Here is a 19,095-nt window from a genome sequence, read left to right as displayed (position 1 = left end):
TCCAACTGTATATAATAATATATTATATTAAAATATGTAAAAAAAAAAAAAAAAAAAAAACCCGAAGTCATTTATTTTTGTTTATATTTGTACATTTCATAACAATAATAAAACAAAACAAAACGGTTCATATAAACAGGTAATTATTATATCTACTAATTTAATAAATACATTTAAATCATAAAAATCATATAGAGGCTTTTTTGACTGATTATGCACAACACGAAAGTCAATAACACAATGATATTGAGACTTTTTATTAGAAAACATGTGCACATTATAATATTCATGTACACAAGCATGTATTTGAGGACAGCTCGGGAAAAGCACATTTTTTGCCATCATTCAATAGTAATACCTCATTCTCGTGACTATTCACATACGACCCCTTGAATTAAATAAGAAGGATATTTCTGTCTTTTATACTCTGTTCCACAGAGAGCGTGATCTGTAATTTAAGAGCCTGAATGCTTTAAGCTTAAAGAGGGCAATATTCCACACATTTTCATACAATCCTTCTCTAATCTTCATCTATTCCGAACTCAAAGTTATAATCCTGAGTGGTTGTGCTGTCCAGGTCAAACCACTGGTCAAACCAGGTGTCTGTAGTTGAGGTTGCTGTTGTGGTGGGTGGAAGTGTGGTTGTCGGAGTCGTTGTTGTGGTCATCTCTGTGGTCATGCTGCCTTTCATCCTCTCCATTCGCAGCTTCCGCAAGCGCATCAGTCGCAGACGCCGCTGACGTTCGTTCTGAGGGCCCGTGGCGGCCCCTGTGCTCTCCACTTTGATGCGATTGTTGGTGTTCACGGGGGTGTTGGTAACCAGTCTTGGCCTCTTCCGGCTCTGGGCCATGATTTGTTGAATTCGAGCCCAGTTGGATTTGGTCAGAGTGAAGCTGCAGGGCGACGCATTGGCATCATATCCCACAATGCAAAGACGAGTCTGAGAAGAATAACCATCGGCTCTTGCAGTAACACGATACTCGCCCGGGTTGAGAAGCCGCCAGTAATCGCCAGTGGCAGCTTTAAGAAAAAAGAAGTTTGGATTAATATACCACACTAAACAAAAATATGTCACATTAAAAGCAGGGATTCCCTAACTTTTTTGTCAGCCGAACCACTGACAAATAATAATACAATATATTAAATAATAAATTCAAAACGTTAAGATAAAAAGTCAATTCTTATATAAAGTCAGAATTGCAAGATACAAACTCGCAATTTAAAGAAAAAAGTCAAAATTTTGAGATGGTAATTCTCAAGGTATAAATTTGAAAGAGAAAAAAAGTCATAATTGCAAGTTTGTATATACTGTATGTGATTCCTGCCTTTTTTTTTTGTCACAATTTATAAATAAATATATAATAATAATAATAATAATATTATTAAAATGATATAATATAAAATTAAATAATACAATATAATATAAAAAAAGAAGTGTGGTCAAAAGATTAATCGCGATTAATCGCATCCAAAATAAAAGTTTTTATTGACATAATATATCTGTGTGTACTGTGCATATTTATTATGTATATATAAATACACACCCATGCATGTGTATATTTAAGACAAATATGTTACGTTTATATATTAAATATATTTATATATAAATATATACAGTTAAATATTTTCAAAATATATACTGTATGTGTGTGTATTTATATATACATAATAAATATACACAGTACACACAGATATATCAATAAAAACTTTTATTTTGGATGCGATTAATCGTTTGACAGCACTAAAAAAAAAAATCAGAATTGTGAGAAATAAAGTCAAGACGCAAACTCGCAATTCAATTTTACCTCAAAAGTGTGAGATATGATCTCGCAACAGTGAGAAATTTTAATTTTTTTATTTTATGGTGAAAAAACAGGCGTCAATATGAATTAGTCCTCTGAGACCTAAAATGACAGAATGTCTGTTACCTGTTTTGACGTCATGTTTGATTCCCTCCACTGACACCGTGGCATTTGCTAGTAGATTCCCATCGACGTCTCTCACAACCCCTTTAATGCCTCGATGCACCTGTGGGTCACATGATCAACATTTTTTGAGGCTTTGTTGCTGTTTTACAATGTTCAGTTTATCTGGAAATAGAAATTCTGCATCTGTCCACCTTCTGGCTTTGAGTTTCAGCCACTATGCCACACAGAGATCTGATTTGTATGTGTTTTATAACCTGCTCAATGAAAGCCAGCAGAGCCTCGCGGTTGTTTTCCCACTCCGATGCCAACTCGCTCTCATGCGGAAACTTATCGCACCCAAGAAAGATGGAAATCTCAAAGCAGTTGGTGTGCAGGTAGCTGAAGTCATTCATGCCTAAAGCAACACAGAAAAGTGAAATTGTGAATTTTTTTCTTTTATTGATAGTTTTCTATGTCAATGCAACAAATATTTCTGCAGACCATAGAGGAATTATATTAACACAGTGCCTTATAATTAGTGGTGCTTTGTAAATTTATAATTGGTTTGTAAAAAGTGTTTTAATGCATGTTTGGGCTTTTTTTTCGTGGCACTTACACAGTTCTGACTAGCGTTTTAGTGCTTTGAAACAGTTAATCATTTTGCAAAGCATCGGCTTCACTTGATTCAAAGTTCTGAAAAGCTTTGTTTCTCCCATCACTATTTATAATCGTCAACATTTTACTTTTGCAATATGAAATATTTATAAAAATGCAGCATGGGAAAAAAAATGGAGTCAGGTGACTGGAGGGGAAGGGTTAAAAAATCAAATAAAAAAAAAAGTTGTTTAATAGACGGGAGCAAGTTATTTTGATTAAAGACAATAAAAAGAAAATGTTTTTATAACCTAATGGGAACGTTAAACGTTCTTACAGTTTTTTTCAACTGCTTACGCACAAAATCTTTACTTGTCACACATTTTCTGAAAGCTGACACTCAAACAGCAGAAGCGCACACCAAATCTGCAAAACCATACACTAATTCTCAGGCTTTGACTCATAAAACACTTTTTGCAAAACACAACACACAATTCTCTATGCAACACACAGAAATCTAATAGGAATTAATATTATGCAAAGGTGTTTGCAATTGTTTTCTTCTGAGATGCATTCATGATATTTTAATGCAGTGTTTTATTTTGCAAGTGATGTGAGGCATTTTGCATTTTGTGTGTGCAATTCTTGGATTTGTGTGTAAAGTTTTGAAAAAAAAAAAAAAAGAGGCAAGGTTTTGAAAATGTGTGTAAGCAGTAAACTATAAAACATATTTTTGTTAGCTGGGTAAATAGTTCATTCTGGTTTTATGTTTACTTTAAAACTAGGCTGTTCAACCTGTTGACTGTTGCACACCTAAGTCTTATACAATTCAAAATCATTCACCGTGCCTACTACACAAAGTGTAGACTTTCAAAAATATACCCTGATATTGATGAGGTGTATGATCGATGTAAAAGTGACAAAGCAGACTTTTTTCATATGTTTTGGGCTTGTGACTACTGGACACTAATTTTTAAAACACTAAATGACGCTTTTAATTTAGAAATAAAACCCTGTGTTGAAGGCAAAATATCATTGACAAACAAAGTAAAAAATGTTATCGCTTTTGCCATTTTATTAGCGAGAAGATGAATATTACTTGAGTGGAAATCAATGGTCCCACCTAAAGCTTCAATGTGAATGTGCGACCTGGTTTTATATTTTAAATTAAAACAAATTAAATATTTAATGAAGGGATCTGTCGAAATATTTTATGAGACATGGCAACCTATGATCACATATTTTGAAAATATGAAGACTCTCCCCCTTAACTGATCATTATAAAGAGATTTGTGGAAACTTAAACGTGATCACCGATGTTGATTGGTTTTATATTTATGTAAAGACCACTATGAATGTTTCAGAGTATTGAATTATATTATTATCTATGTACAGTATTTATTTATTATTATTCCTACAGTGACATTGTCCATCTGTAAATGTGTACAATATTGTAAAGTTTATCTTTTATTTTTTATTTTATTTTAATTCTTCTTAAATTGTTTATTCTTATTATTGTTTGTGTAATTTTATTTGATTTTGTTTGTTTCATTATTTCGGCGGTAAGGGTTATCATGGTGGAAAAGGGAAACGTTATATCCTTAATTGTATAAAATGTTCTGTTAAAAATATATATTTACAAAAAAAAGGAAAAATAAGAAAACTAGACTGTTTAAACTTATTATCATCACATACTGCCCACCACCGGCTTCCAGCTGGCCCGGTTGATGATGCCCTGGCCGCCCGTGACGTCATCGGTGTGACAGGAGCCGCGGTGGTTTTCCGTCAAGGTGAGGTGGCTGTGTGCGTACGTCATGGCGAGCCAGCGGAACAGGTTTTCGTCCGCCGTTTCGCGGAGAGCGCCCTCGTTCTGTCTCTGAATCCTGGCCCAGGTTTCTTCGTTCATGTGCTGGTACTCTTGCACCGACTGACCTCCCCTGCCGTCTGTGGCCCGCGGTGGACGCTGCATGTCGAAGGGGTACGTGACGATCTTCTCTCCGCCCTGTAGATTAGCGCCCAAAACGAACGGCGTCCTCTCCATCCAACTGATGATTGCTTTAGTTTCAGCAGCGACCTAGAGTGCAGATTTGTTAAAGGCAGGGTAGGTGATTTGGTTCAAAAATATTTTTTGTTATGTTGGTTGAAGTCTCTTCACATACGCATTTATATGGATTTACATCATCTGTGGAAGGCGTAGGACCATAAAATGTTTGTCCAATCAAAATGTTCGGTCCAAACATTACCATAGGCTACCAAATATATATTTGCATACCTTGCTTGCACACACATGATACATCATCAACATGTTCCAGCAAGAATGAAAGACGCTATTATTGTAATATTATGCACCGTGTACTGTAATGCTTTCTCTCCGGTGAATGAGACATGAGGTAATCTGACAGTGTTGCATTAAATCTTCCACCAACGCCGTCTCTCATCGTGTCGCTGGTTAGCCTCTAGTCTGCCTGAGTGTTTTTGGTGAGGCGTGGCTTTGCTTTGCCTTAGTGGGGATCTTGCTTTCAAAGCTAGCTTGCTATCGCTAACCTATCCCGAAATCGCCTACCCTACCTTTAAGTAAATTACAGTTTTTCTCGATTGCTAAGACACATTTCTTGAAAGCTGCTCTCCTTTTCTCTAAACTGTGAACACAAAACCCAATTTTCAAGCTACATTCACAAAACCTCAGACTCTTCTTGCAAAACCAAACTTTCACCTCAAAACAGTTCAATCTGTGCTCAAAACTGAACCATGTTGTCAAATCGTGCCCCGAGTCAATCAAAATTAAAAACACTACGGAACAGTCACTAAACACTACGTAGAAAAATAGAAAACACAATGCTCAGGACATGAAGCTGGAGAAATAGATGTTTATTGTTCACTGTAGGCTAAATGCATGTTGCAAAACAAAAAAAACCTGTGCATTTAGCACTTGTATAAAAAGACAAAACAGAAATCTTGTGCATTTACACGTAGCACCACCTCGACCTCCTCTCACACAAACCCTTCTCAGACTTCTATCCATTGTAGGGCCTCACAAACCAGTTCTCTCTGAACTGGCTTACTGTATATGTTCCCTCACATCATTAGCCACAAGTGTGATCAACTTTGAGTTGTTGTGTTCAAGTGGTGACACCTGTGCTTTAATTGTGTTTGACTTTTGTCACCTGTGCTCACCATTATGCAGCACGGGTGCATCACAATGAAAATGTGTTGGCAAGTTGTGTCTAAACAGGTGAAAAGTGCTTATGGTCTTGCCAAAAGAGTGATTGATTCAATCAGTGGGTTCAGGCAACTGAGCATTTGGTTCAGACAATAGGGTTTAGTGTTTTAGCAATTGAGAAAAACTGTAAACTCTGAAACTCAAAAGTACTGACATGTTGCCTTCAGGTCATGTCAGAATGATCATGTTTACGAGTAGGCTATTGAGCTCTGCCTAGTCAGTATTTTGTTATGTTGAATGTAAAATTTAGTTTTTTTCATTTTCTGTGTACTTGGCTTTTTAATTTGTTGCAATAAATCTGTATTTGGGTTTGGTTTCCATCTGAAGTATCCGAATATATTTACAGCAATATAAATTTGTACATTTGAAAATATAGAAAATACTAAGCTAGAAGCTTGTTTTAAGTATGTTTAAATATTTTACATGTTTAGATATTGGGACATGGTGAGGGAAAAAATATGAGATGGGGGCGGGGGGGGTTATTTTAAAGCTTTTGCATTCACTTGCAAAAGTATTACGTTCACCTGAGAAATTTTGCATTCTCTTGTAAAAGTATCACAAAACGTCTGCTTTCACCTCCAAAACTCTCACAAAACTATTGCGTTTCCACAGAAAAGTTGCGTTTGTTCGTAAAACATCTGTTTTCACTTCCAAAATCTGCGTGCTCGCTCACAAAACTATTGCGCTCACCAGAAAACTTTGCATTTCCTCACAAAACATCTGCTTTCACCTGCAACATTCTTGCGTTCTCTCAAAAAACCTTTGCGTTCACCCGAAAACTTTGTGTCCACTCACAAAATATCTGCTTTTGCCTCCAAATCATTTGTGTTGTCTCACAAAACATTTGTGTTCCCCTGAGAAACTTGCCTGCAGAAGTTTTTCCACCCACCTCATATTAATTATTTCCATCACAAAAGTTGAGTCAATGCAAAGTACCTCAGGGGAAGGCAATATATTTGCGAGAGAATGCAAAAGCATTGAAATATAATTACTTTTCTTCACCAACACCATGTCCCTTTATTGGCTCCATAAAACATAACTCCCACTGATGCTATATGATCTGAGATTTGTGATGCGCATCTCACTCCCTTGAAGAGGAAAAATGTAAGTACATTTTGCTAGTATGGGACTAAAAAAAAACATTTTACTCACAGAGCCATTAAGAAAATTCTCAGGAATGGGAATGTGGTGATTGGGAATGACCCGTGGCACCCATCCCCTGTCCTCTGCACCCCACAGAATACTGTTCAGGTCTGGGAAGTTCTGGAAAATATCATATCCCTCCTCTGTCCAGTGGCCCAAAGCCCAGTTCCCCATCTCAGAGCCCTAGACAAACGAGCATCCGCCCAAATAAACAATGATTCACACGGTAAACAGAAATGGCATGGGTGGAGAACAGGGAATGTTTGCTTGAAAGTGTGTCTCACCATCTCATAGGCCAGCTCATAGGCGTCAGGGTTCAGTGAGGGCACTAGATGGATGCGTACGCTATCCACAAGGTGGCGTACTCGTGGATTTTCATCATTGTATTCCTTACAGAGGAACTGCATCAGGAGCAGCAAAAGTTCCCTGCCCAGAACTTCATTCCCATGAAGCCCTGCTGAGTAACGAAATTCCGGCTCACCTTATAAAAACAAGGTTTGACTGATTAGTTTAAGTTGATATAAACTTTGCAAAACTAACATTTTGAAAATACAATACTGTACTTGTACACAATGAGGTGCAAAAGGTTGAGACCACATTGAAATTATTGGAAAACTTTTAACTTGAATTGTTAAGCTAAATATGTGTGTAATGAACAAAAATGTAATATTCAATTAGTAAATTCTAGACTAATCCCCCATTCTAGACTAATTTTTTATATTATCTATTTTAAAGTGGTCTGGTTGATTGATCTAGCCCTCTTGGAAACTACCTGTCTCGTGTTCTCCAGGGTTATCTGAGATCTCCATTGCGTACATCTTCAGCCCTTGAGAGCTTTTTCCGATGTTGTATATTCTGGTGATGTTGGGACATTCTTCGTTGATCACCTTCATCATCTGTTTGTACACACATATACATGAAAACTCTTGCAGGACAGCAGCTTTTCAACAAGACCACAAAAGAGTCACAAAATAGAGTTCAAACTTCACGCTGGACGTGTTTCGACGTGCTGCTGAACCTCAGCGTTGACCTCAGTGACCTTGAGAATACCTGTGTGGCTGTAAAAATCTCACCTGTCTCATCTCTTTGTAGTTGTGATGCCTGTAATCGAGATCATCCGTCGGTGGAACATCGTTCTCGGTTGGATAACCTGCTGGGGAGAGGAAATCATTTGAGCTATTAGACTTATGTGACAAAAATACGATTACAAATGTATTTAAAATGACAAATATTTTCAGTTTTTAAAATATGACTTAGATACGGAGACCCATAAGAAAAACTCATGCGCTGGTATATCATAATCATGAGATTAAAATGTCATGATTATGAAAGAAAACATAAAAATTCTGGCAGTAAAAAGCCAAAATTATGACATAAAATGACATAATTTTGTAATAAAATGTCAAAATAAAGTCTAAATCATGGTGAATCAAAATTATGAGATTAAAAGAATTAAAAAGTCAATTTTTTTCTGATCATTTTGACCATTATAATTTTGACATAGTATGTCAACTTCGACTCTTTGTCTCATGTCATAACTTTTTATGTCATGCTTATGAATTAGCATGTAATTTCCCATAATTATGATTTAGTATGTCAAAATTTGGCTTTTTTTTTATCTCAGAATCATTACTTTTTTTCTCAGAATTATGACTTACAGGTGCTGGTCATATAATTAGAATATCATCAAAAAGTTGATTTATTTCACTAATTCCATTCAAAAAGTGAAACTTGTATATTATATTCATTCATTACACACAGACTGATATATTTCAAAAGTTTTTTTGTTTTAATTTTGATGATTAGAGCTTACAGCTCATGAAAGTCAAAAATCAGTATCTCAAAATATTAGAATATTTACATTTGAGTTTGAATAAATGACCATCCCTACAGTATAAATTCTGGGTATCTCTTGTTCTTTGAAACCACAATAATGGGGAAGACTGCTGACTTGGCAATGATCCAGAAGACGAACATTGACACCCTCCACAAAGAGGGTAAGTCACAGAAGGTCATTACTGAAAGGTGTGGCTGTTTACAGAGTGCTGTATCAAAGCAAATTAAATGCAAAGTTGACTGGAAGGAAGAATTTGGGTAGGAAAAGGTGCACAAGCAACAGGGATGACCGCAAGCTTGAGAATACAGTCAAGCAAAGCCGATTCAAACACTTGTGAGAGCTTCACAAGGAGTGAACTGAAGCTGGAGTCAGTGCATCAAGAGTCACCACGCTCAGACGTCTTCAGGAAAAGGGCTACCAAGCCACTTCTGAACCAGAGACAATGTCAGAAGCGTCTTACCTGGGCTGTGGAGAAAAAGAACTGGACTGTTGCTCAGTGGTCCAAAGTCCTCTTTTCAGATGAAAGTAAATTTTACATTTCATTTGGAAATCAAGGTCCCAGAGTCTGAAGGAAGAGTGGAGAGGCACAGAATCCATGTTGCTTGAAGTCCAGTGTGAAGTTTCCACAGTCAGTGATGATTTGGGCTGCCATGTCATCTGCTGGTGTTGGTCCACTGTGTTTTCTGATGTCCACAGTCAACGCAGCCATCTACCAGGAAATTTTAGAGCACTTCATGCTTCCTTCTGTTGACAAGCTTTATGGAGATGCTGATTTCATTTTCCAGCAGGACTTGGCACCTGCCCACACTGCCAAAGGTACCAAAAGCTGGTTCAATGACCATAGTGTTACTGTGCTTGATTGACCAGCAAACTCGCCTGATCTGAACCCCATAGAGAATCTGTGGGGTATTGTCAAGAGGAAGATGAGAGACACCAGACCCAACAATGCAGAAGAGCTGAAGGCCACTATCAGAGCAACCTGGGCTCTCATAACACCTGAGCAGTGCCACAGACTGATCGACTCCATGCCACGCCGCATTGCTGCAGTAATTCAGGCAAAAGAAGCCCCAACTAAGTATTGAGTGCTGTACATGCTCATACTTTTCATTTTCATACTTTTCAGTTGGCCAAGATTTCTAAAAATCCTTTCTTTGTATTGGCCTTTAGTAATATTCTAATATTTTGAGATACTGATTTTTGACTTTCATGAGCTGTAAGCTCTAATCATCAAAATTAAAAGAAATAAACATTTGAAATATATCAGTCTGTGTGTAATGAATGAATATAATATACAAGTTTCACTTTTTGAATGGAATTAGTGAAATAAATCAACTTTTTGATGATATTCTAATTATATGACCAGCACCTGTAGGTGTCATATCTAAGTATGTCATAATGTAGATTTTTTTATCACTATTATGAATTTTTAAATCATAATTTTGACTAATCTCATAATTATGATTTAGGATGTAATTTCAGTTTTTCTCAGAATTATGACTTAGTATGTCATAACCTAGACTTTTTATCATAAATTATTACTTTTTAAATCATGACGTTTTATCTCATAATTATGACTATGACATAATTATGTCATTTCAATTTAACTCATAAATATATCTCAAAATTGACATTTTATCTCAGAATTGTGAGATTTAGTATATCAATTTTGACTTAACTAATAATTTGGACATTGTATCTCATAATTATGATTTAACATGTCATTTCAATTTATCTCAGAATTATGACTTAGAACACCATAATTCAGACTTTTTATCATAATTATTACTTTTTAATTAATGACATTTTATCTCATAATTATAACTTAGTATGTAATTTCAGTTTACCTCATAATTATGGCTATCTCAGAATTTACATTTTATCTCAGAATTGTGATTTAGTATGCCATTTCAGTTTATCCCATAATTATTATTATTTAGTATGTCAATTTAGACATTTTAACTCATGACTTAGTATGTCATAATTTAGACCATTACTAAATTACTAAAAACATTATTATAACAATAATGACTTTTTATATCAGAATTAGGATTTAGTATGTCATTTAAATTGATCTCAGAATTATGACTTAGTATGTCATAATTTAAACTTTCGATTATAATTATTACTTTTAACTCTGAGCTTTATTTTATAATCATGACTTAGTATGTCATTTCAGTTTATCTCATAATTATGACTGTCTCAGAACTGACATTTTATCTCAGAATTATGACTTAGTATGTCAATTTAGACTTTTTAATTCATGACTTAGTATGCCATAATTTAGACCTTTTATCTCATAATTATGATTTTTTTTTTAAATGATATAATTAGGATTGATCTCATATAAATGTATGTCACAGCATTATATCAAACTAATGAGTAATCTGTCAGCCTCCGGTGAGAGCTGCAGTGCTTACTGGGTAACGGGCAGCCGAGCACCTCCAGCCTCATACACAGGCTGCCGTTCCAGCTCTGCGGGAGGATGCGGATGTAACGCGCCACAACTGGATAAGAGAACTCTGTCATTACTGGAGTGTCTTTATCCACATTCGCATAAAAGAGCTGTAGGATAAAGAACCAACAGGATTTAACCAAAAACAAGTATTAAAACTAGTAAAAATCTCAAAATGTTCTTTGTATGCATGATGCTTGATTATAATCTACATTGGTGGCCAAAATGATTAGAACACTAGTAATTTCAGCAGCTAAAAATGGTTTTAAGTCAGTTATTTGTATCTTTTGCTGTAGTGTGTCAGTAGGAAATAACAGTTTACATTTCCAAACATACTAGTACTAGAAAATACTAGTATTCTAATCATTTTGGCCACCATTATGGATTTATGCTGTTTTAACATGACGTATATATGTGAACTGACCCACTCGGCATAACCATCATGAAGCACTGTCCAATCACGACTGTCGTTACTGAAGGCCACAAAATACGACGACACAAAGTCATCACTAGAAGAGAGAATGATTTGCCAGTTTAAGTGTCTCCTTGTCTCTTTTTTGTGATCAGAAAGAGTTCAAATGTTTTGAATGATGTCTTACTGTGTATCTGAGCTCCTGCCCTGCGTGATGACGCCTGTGAACTCCACCTCTCGACGGCCGTTCACCTGAAACCAGTGCTCCTTCTCCTCCGTATCAGCACACCACGCACCGCCGTAAACATCATCCTCATCAGCTGAACTCTGGAAACAGGTGATCACTTCAAAATCTAGGTTTTTTTCATGCATTCATTACATTACATTACATTTAGTAATTTAGCAGACGCTTTTATCCAAAGCGACTTACAAATGAGGACAATGGAAGCAATTCATATACAGATATTCCCTCAAGTTATGAGGAGGGGAGATCAGATAATGACGCAAGCCAGACTTGAGCTTGCGTTGCTCATATGAGCAGCACAGCTCAATATGTCTTACTTAGCTGCTCTCAGAAGTACTACAGTCAATTTGGAAATACTCTGTTTTTGGTTTGAATTTGTGATTGAATTATTAAATAATCCTGTTTATTATTTTTCTTTGATAAATCATTTTACTTCTCAGATAAATGTATCTTAATTTTAATTCTAGTTCTGATCATTGTACTGGAAAACAAGACGAAAAAAAAAATACTAAGATACAATTTGTATTTATTTATTTTTATTTTTCCACACTGTAAAAAGTTATAAGTTGACTTTACTTAAAAAAATTGAGGAAACCTGTTGCCTTAATATTTTTAAGTAAATAATAATAAAAAATAAAAAAAAGTTAAGTAAACTTGACAATTCACTTAACTTATTTTTTTTAATTATCATTTACTTAAAAATGTTAAGTATTTTTTTAAGTAAAGTCAACTTATAACTTTTTACAGTGCAGTAATAAAGCATTGGAATATTTTCAAGCATATTTGCTCTTTTATTGTTTTTAATTAATAATTTTTTATATTATCAATATGCAACATCTGAATTATTATGAAACTTTAATGTGGTTTGATTGTTTATGTACCTGCATGTTCAGACGTCCTCTCAGAGCCGAATATCCATGATGAGACATAGAAGATGCCAGTATCTGATCATCCTCCACTCGATGAGACTCCATGCCAAGAGGAGGACACTCTAAAAGACAGGAAATACTGTGTCATAAGAGCACTGACAGCTCTCTCTGAGTGGTTGTATTTTAGACAGTGACTGTCTTTCATTTTTTACAGAGGAAAACCAGTTGTGCTGAATAAAGGCTGAAGCTGAAGCCAGCAGCAGTTCTAGCCAGTCTGAGTCCAAAAGGCCGAACTCCAGCTGGAAACCAAAACCTTTGTGGGGGAAGAACATGTCGGCTGTGACATTTACTGCCTTAGGCTCAGAGTTTGTTCACTAAACTCACAGAATACCAATTCTGCTCTCACCAATACCCACTTCTCTGTTTCTGCTCTGATTATAATGTGATTTATGGCTGTTTTCCAGAAATACTCACTCTTTGGCTCAGCATAAGGAACCGTGTGCTTTCTCTTCTCCTCCTCCTCCTCTTCCCACATCTTCCGTAGTTTTTCCGCTGTGTAAGGGAATAGAGAGACTGAGACTTGAAATAGTTGAAACAGGTCATTTTTAGTTCTTTTTAGACTTGTTTCATAATAAATCTATTCAATAAATGCCAGCACAACTCTAAATGTGCTAAAAAACAACAACACGTATTTGCGTGTAGTTTTCCTGTAAAAAAACAAGAAATAACTGTCAAATAACTGCCAACGGGTAAGAAAAGCAAACTTAATTTTCAATGACATAAGTGTATTTATACGTTTTTATTTGTTAGCCTTATTTAATTATAAATCAAATAAATTCAATAAACGCTAGCACTGTTGATTTAGAGAGCTAAATGTGGTAAAAAAACAACAAAAAAACCCTGAAGATAAAGAGGTGAATGTGCGTTAAAAAACAACAACAACCTCCACTCGATTAGTTTGTAATTTATGGGTATTTCATAATTTTCCATCTTTTTTATGAATATATCCTGCTTATAATTGGGTGAATTAAGAACATGTACAGGATTTAATTTCACCCAAAATAAAAAAATATTATATTATTGTGCTTAAAGAAACTGAAACTGTTTTGCATTACTTACATTTTTAAAAAAAATTAAATCATTAAATCTAAATGCTAAATGCTTTCTAATTAATAAATCAAAAGGCATTTTTCACTACATCTCATTTTCTGCAGACCACCCAAATGCTGGCCACAACCTACAGCACAAATTGATTTACACACCCTTCTCCTCTTTGGCCTTTCTTGCTTTTTCCAGCTCTTCCTCCAGCTTCTTTGCCGCCACTAAATTTTCAGAAAAAGCAAATTAGGATAAAAAGCATTCAAAATGACAGATTCAAGCTGTTTGATAGAGCCGATTTAATATAAAAGATTGAAATGGTGCAAACGTACAGTCAGAATAATCATATTCCTCATACCAAGGGGCAACTGTTCGAGGAGTGGTAGTGGATTCCTCTAGATGGAAAAAAGACATTAATTTGACAAATGTGAGTGAAAGAGAAGATAACATGTTATTTATTTGCATTGCATTTCTTGCTCATTTTGTTTTTGCATTCCCACATTAGTGCATAAATGAAATTGCATGTAAAATCAGCTTTTTAATTTGTTATCAGCTTTTGTAATCAGCTTTTAAAATGTGAGTGATGTTTATGGGTGCAAAACTCCACACCGTGATAAAGTGTTCTGTTACGTGGCCGTTTTTAGTTCATTTTTCCCAGACTCTTCTGGTGTAAATTGGTCCTTAATTACCTGGGATTGGTAAGTATATACTTGGGTCATCAGTGCTAGCCGGCTCCTTGACTTTAGGGATGAGGTCGGGTTCTGGAACTTCATCTGTCAGGTGATAAAAGTTCATTATTAGTGGTATTTTGAGAATCTGATTCTACATTCTTTATGATCCAAAATGGGGTTTTCACAGTGATATCAGAAGAACCATTTTCCTTAAAGAACCTTTCAGTGAAAATCTTATAAAAGAACATTTTTTTCTTACTGTGAAGAACATTAACCTAAAGAACCTTTTTCCACATATAGACCTTATGTAGCTCCGCCCCTTTTCAGCGCTGCGCTCGTGATCTTCTGTCGTCCTTTTTTGATTGAGCATGAATGTAAGGTCATACGAATTTATGAAATAACCGCTTGTTTTAAAATCTTCCTGGTTTGACATCTTCTTCAAACAATACAATGAACATGATTACTTTCGTTCACGCTCGTTTCACAAGAACGTGATGACACTTTTCAATGGTCATTAGCATCATAAATCCTCGGAAGTTTTTTATATTTTGATTTTTTTTTTTTTTTTAATGTATTTACATTTATAACACTATACTTTGTATTATATCACCTTTGCATCAAATTACAAAAAAACTAAAAAAGTTAACGCTAACCTTGTTTCTAATGCAGCGTCTTTGGGAGGGATGGTAAATTTGACATAGTCTCTTCAGACTGCTCTTTTTTTTTTTTTTCCTTTGATTGAAAGTCGTGAAAACACTATCGTGGAGTTTTTCTTTTGCTATTTGAGCAAATGCACCCTTTTTCACATTTCCGGGTTTCTCGGCAGCGGAAGTCGTCATAGTTGGATTAACTTGAAGAGCAGTGTATGGGAGAGTACCACAAATATATATTTTGCATTCCCATTTGCTCAAATAGCAAAAGAAAAACTCCATGATAGTGTTTTCATGACTTTCAATAAAAGGAAAAAAAATGAGAAAGACGCATTAGCTTTTTTATTTGATTTTTTTGCAATTTGATGCAAAGGTGATATAATACAAATTATAGTGCTATAAATGGACATACATTTTTTAAAACAAAAATATTAGAAACTTTAGAGATTATTTACGATGCTGATAACCATTAAACGCGACATCACAGTCTTGTGAAAAGGGTCCATGGGAATGCAAACACTATATTTGTGGTCCTCACCCATTCACTGCCTTCGAAGTTTAACCAACTATGACGAGTTCCGCTGCTGAGAAACCCGGACATATGAAAAAGTTTATAAGAAGTAAATCCACTTCACCAGCTAATTACTATTAAAAACCGCAAAAACAGAAGTTCAATGACAGGATTTTAAAGATGGCTGCGCACTTTCTCTGACACATAAGGTCTAGTGCATTGCAAAAGTTCAATGGATGTTATAAAAATGTTCCCGTGGAGCCAAAGATGCTAATAAAGAACTTTTAGGAGTATGTGCCGCTGCAAACGTACGTCGGGCGTCCCAGTAATCCGGATCGTGCTCTTTGATTGTAGGTGGTGTAATGGCGTCTTTCTTGCTGTGGACGTCTACTGTACGTTAAAAAAGAAAGATAACCAAAGAGAAAGTGTGAATAGCAGTGTTTTGATAAGAAAACAGCAGCTAAAAGGCTGGAATACGATATTTGTATGTACAGATTTTTGCCCTGATTAGTTGATGCTAGTACGCTATCATTTAATCCAATCGGAGGAGGTCAAACGTGTTTTATATTTTGGGACAATTTTACAACACATTATTTTTATTATGTTTTGTTTTTCCTCTGTAAGCATTTACAAAGTCACCAAGTGTATAGGCCTACCTAGTGTTTTAAAAGTCGTGTAATGTATTCCAGCCTTAATGTGTTCTGTACACAACAACCCATGTCTGCTAATTCAGTTTTTACATCTAGCCTAATTGAGGCCATATGGAATCAAAGGTAAAGTATGTCATTTCTGCACTACCATTATGCTAAGGATTTCTAGGTGGGTTCTTCTCCACGCTCAAGATATTCTGGTCTCGGGTCCCTCCTTTAATGTAAGTATGTGGGATTTCTTTTGCCAGTGTTTACACTCCTCAGGAAGTCAGTCAACCAATGACTTATAATTAGGCCCACTCTCAATCTGTGTTTGCAAAAAGCTCCAAAGATTTCAAGATCTAAAATAAGCTCAGAAAAGTTTTAATTGTAAGTGTGTTGTGTTGTATTTGTTGTCATACCATGATCTGGGCCAATGGGTTTCTCAATCTCTGTTTCCTTTGGCTCTGTTGGAAATACTGAGAACAGAAACTGTATTTAAAGACTTTTAAAGACCACAATAGCATTTACGTTAAAATAATAATGTGTTGAAGATTGTGTAAACATACGCGTGTCCCATCCCAGCTCCAGCAGCAGTTTCTCCTCCTCTTCCTCCATGGTTGACTTTCTGGTTGGTTTAGTTGCTCTAGTCGTTGGTGTTGTGGTGGGCTTCGGTGCTTTTGGCTTTTTGGTGGGTTTTGGAGGCTTGGGTTTCTTAGTGGGCTTTGGGGGCTTGGGTTTCTTTGTTGGTTTTGGAGGTTTGGGTTTTTTGGTGGGCTTCGGTTTCTTGGCTTTGGCTTCCTTCTCAGCTGCCTTCTTTGCCTTGGCTAGACAATAAATGAGGGAATGATAACCACTGTCATGCAAGTTTGGGTTGTTTTTCTACACCCTTAATTCACAGAAAACTGTCCAAAAATTACGGAAGAACGTTAATATGTTAAAAGATATGATACTTTTCCATAAAAAAGAAAATGTTACCCAGATCTCTCTCCCAAAGGTCCATGGGATAAATGTAAACAAATACAACTGAGATATAAAAGAAGGCTAATCTGTGCTTTTCTTTTGTACAGGCGCCGTTTTATCTTTACATGAAGAAGTCACACTAACATGTTGCCTATTTAGACGATGGCTTTGTGTCAAACTCATAGTTGTTCACATTTAACAAATCAAAGCCTTTATAAAGTTTTACAGCTGTCATAAACTGCTTAAACCACTGTGACGGTGAAAGCAGCGCTTGAAATACTGATTAAATCCAGACCATTGGAAACATAAATAAATCACTGCTTAGCGTGGATAAATTACTACACAAGCTTATGTTTAAAGCCTTACCGTCAGCACAGAATTACCGAAAGATCTTTTTTAATATATTTATAATGTTTTTTTCTTGACAGCAATGAGATTACATGTAAATAAATAATAAAAATGGAGACATTATGCTTTTGCTTCTGAGAAAAACACGCAGTAATGTGTCAGTGTCTCAGATAAGTCTGCAATTAAAAGTGAAAGATCTCAAACATTTCTCATCAGATACTTTGAGCTGCTCCACATTCATTTAACAGATTTATACTCGTACTGTATGACAACTGTTGAATAATTTGGCAGAAACGTCTGAGACAAAGTTGATACTTCAATGCAAGATAATTGAGATCTTCCAAGCTACAAAAGAACAATAAAATCTCCCTCAGGATGCTGTGTAACTTCCTTCTGTTGATGATTTTCAAGCCATGTGACTGAAGGAGAGCTGTCACACACTCGGCCGTCTCAAACGGATCAGATTTAAGTGAGTGTTTCAATTCAAACCAAATGTCGGCTCCGTCTCTCTCTTCCTGTCTGTGTTTCCCAAACCTCACAGGACTCCGACATGAGCAAAATGGAGAGAAGCCTGCAGAAGGTTTGTTTTCATATTCAAGACCCGTAATGTTTTCAAATACCATCTGTGATTCTCATTCAACCCTTTCCTAGCCCACAACTGTAATTTCATTCCCACATGCCTCCTTCATCCCGGTTTTTTTCCAGATGAAAGACAAAAAAAATAAAAAAACAGCAGCAGAAAGTGTGTCAGGGAACTGACCAGTCATGGTTTCGCTAAAAAAGTTGCATAACCTCAAAGGAGCCAGTGAAGCGTTTGGTTAAGACAGCTTTCTGCCATTATGACAAAACACAGCTGCCTTCTCGTACATGAAACTTGGCTGCAACCACCAAAAGCCTCATTACATAAAGTCTAAATGTCTTATTCTACTGAATGTTCAGCATTTTATGAAGCAACTTACCAGCTAATAGCTCCTCAGGTGTCTTTTTACCCTTTGGTTTTTGTTTTTCAACCATCTCTTCTGCTCCAGGCTCATCCATCTGAGTTTCTTCTGAAAATCCATCCTGTAGATCTTCTCTTTTTGAATTAATCTCACTGTTTTGCCTCATTTGGATGCTCCTTGTTCTCTGGTTGGACTTGGCAGCGTTAACCAACTCTTCATTGATAACCAATGTCAAAATCCAGCACAGGGCAAATAAGGTTGCACACAGAGGAACCCTCGGTGCCTGCATGGTCCTCTGCAATCTTCTACACCAAATTCTACTACAGTTTAGAGATGAAGTTATAGAGATTGGAAAAACAAAAGCTGGTCAGCTGGGACTCGTCAGATTGTCTATGAAAACTAGTTCATCCAAATGTTTGGAGACTGCTGGAGACAGAATCAGTGAAGCTGGTGTGGAAGTCAGATGTAATGGGGATTGTGGCTGTTTTTCCCTCTTCTAGTGGAATGGAATTCCGCTGACATCCCCCTCTGAGTGAGTGAGGAGGAGGACAAAACCCACAGAAAAAAAGAGGAGGAGACTGAGAGAGAGAGAGAGTCGTAAGTACA

At 36.1% G+C, this 19,095-nt stretch overlaps 1 protein-coding gene across 3 annotated transcripts; it reads right to left on the bottom strand.

Moving 5' to 3' along the window:
- Nucleotides 1–241: 241 nt before the first annotated feature.
- On the bottom strand, nucleotides 242–19,081 carry aebp1a (AE binding protein 1a). Of its 3 annotated transcripts, none has more exons than XM_058788522.1 (20): nucleotides 18,508–19,081; nucleotides 16,807–17,064; nucleotides 16,660–16,716; nucleotides 15,921–15,998; nucleotides 14,466–14,549; nucleotides 14,109–14,171; nucleotides 13,941–14,000; nucleotides 13,153–13,230; nucleotides 12,691–12,800; nucleotides 11,753–11,892; nucleotides 11,578–11,662; nucleotides 11,119–11,263; nucleotides 7,938–8,017; nucleotides 7,637–7,760; nucleotides 7,149–7,345; nucleotides 6,874–7,047; nucleotides 4,197–4,575; nucleotides 2,183–2,322; nucleotides 1,929–2,028; nucleotides 242–1,020 (listed from the first exon to the last, which is right to left on the bottom strand). In XM_058788522.1, the coding sequence occupies exons 1-20, from the start codon at nucleotides 18,776–18,778 to the stop codon at nucleotides 521–523; spliced, it is 3,123 nt and encodes a 1,040-aa protein (XP_058644505.1). In that variant the 5' UTR covers nucleotides 18,779–19,081; the 3' UTR covers nucleotides 242–520. The 3 variants fall into 3 exon arrangements, with proteins under 3 accessions (XP_058644505.1, XP_058644507.1, XP_058644506.1); XM_058788524.1 differs by having other exon boundaries at nucleotides 7,938–8,014; XM_058788523.1 differs by having other exon boundaries at nucleotides 15,921–15,995.
- Between the last annotated feature and the right edge of the window lie 14 nt (nucleotides 19,082–19,095).

Source organism: Onychostoma macrolepis, chromosome 10, assembly GCF_012432095.1.
Source record: "Onychostoma macrolepis isolate SWU-2019 chromosome 10, ASM1243209v1, whole genome shotgun sequence".
Classification (NCBI taxonomy): domain Eukaryota; kingdom Metazoa; phylum Chordata; class Actinopteri; order Cypriniformes; family Cyprinidae; genus Onychostoma; species Onychostoma macrolepis.
The sequence above is the reverse complement of the archived record's forward strand: the minus strand, read 5'-3'. Positions and strand labels throughout refer to the sequence as shown.

Bases quoted from the DNA above. Each gene is read 5' to 3' on its own strand.
- aebp1a (XM_058788522.1), bottom strand. From the start codon at position 18,778: ATGCAGGCACCGAGGGTTCCTCTGTGTGCAACCTTATTTGCCCTGTGC. The intron at 14,550-15,920 runs GTACGTTTGCAG...ATCACCTGACAG, and splicing joins GGATTACTGGGACGCCCGAC to ATGAAGTTCCAGAACCCGAC. The intron at 7,761-7,937 runs GTGAGATTTTTA...GTGTACAAACAG, and splicing joins ACTACAAAGAGATGAGACAG to ATGATGAAGGTGATCAACGA.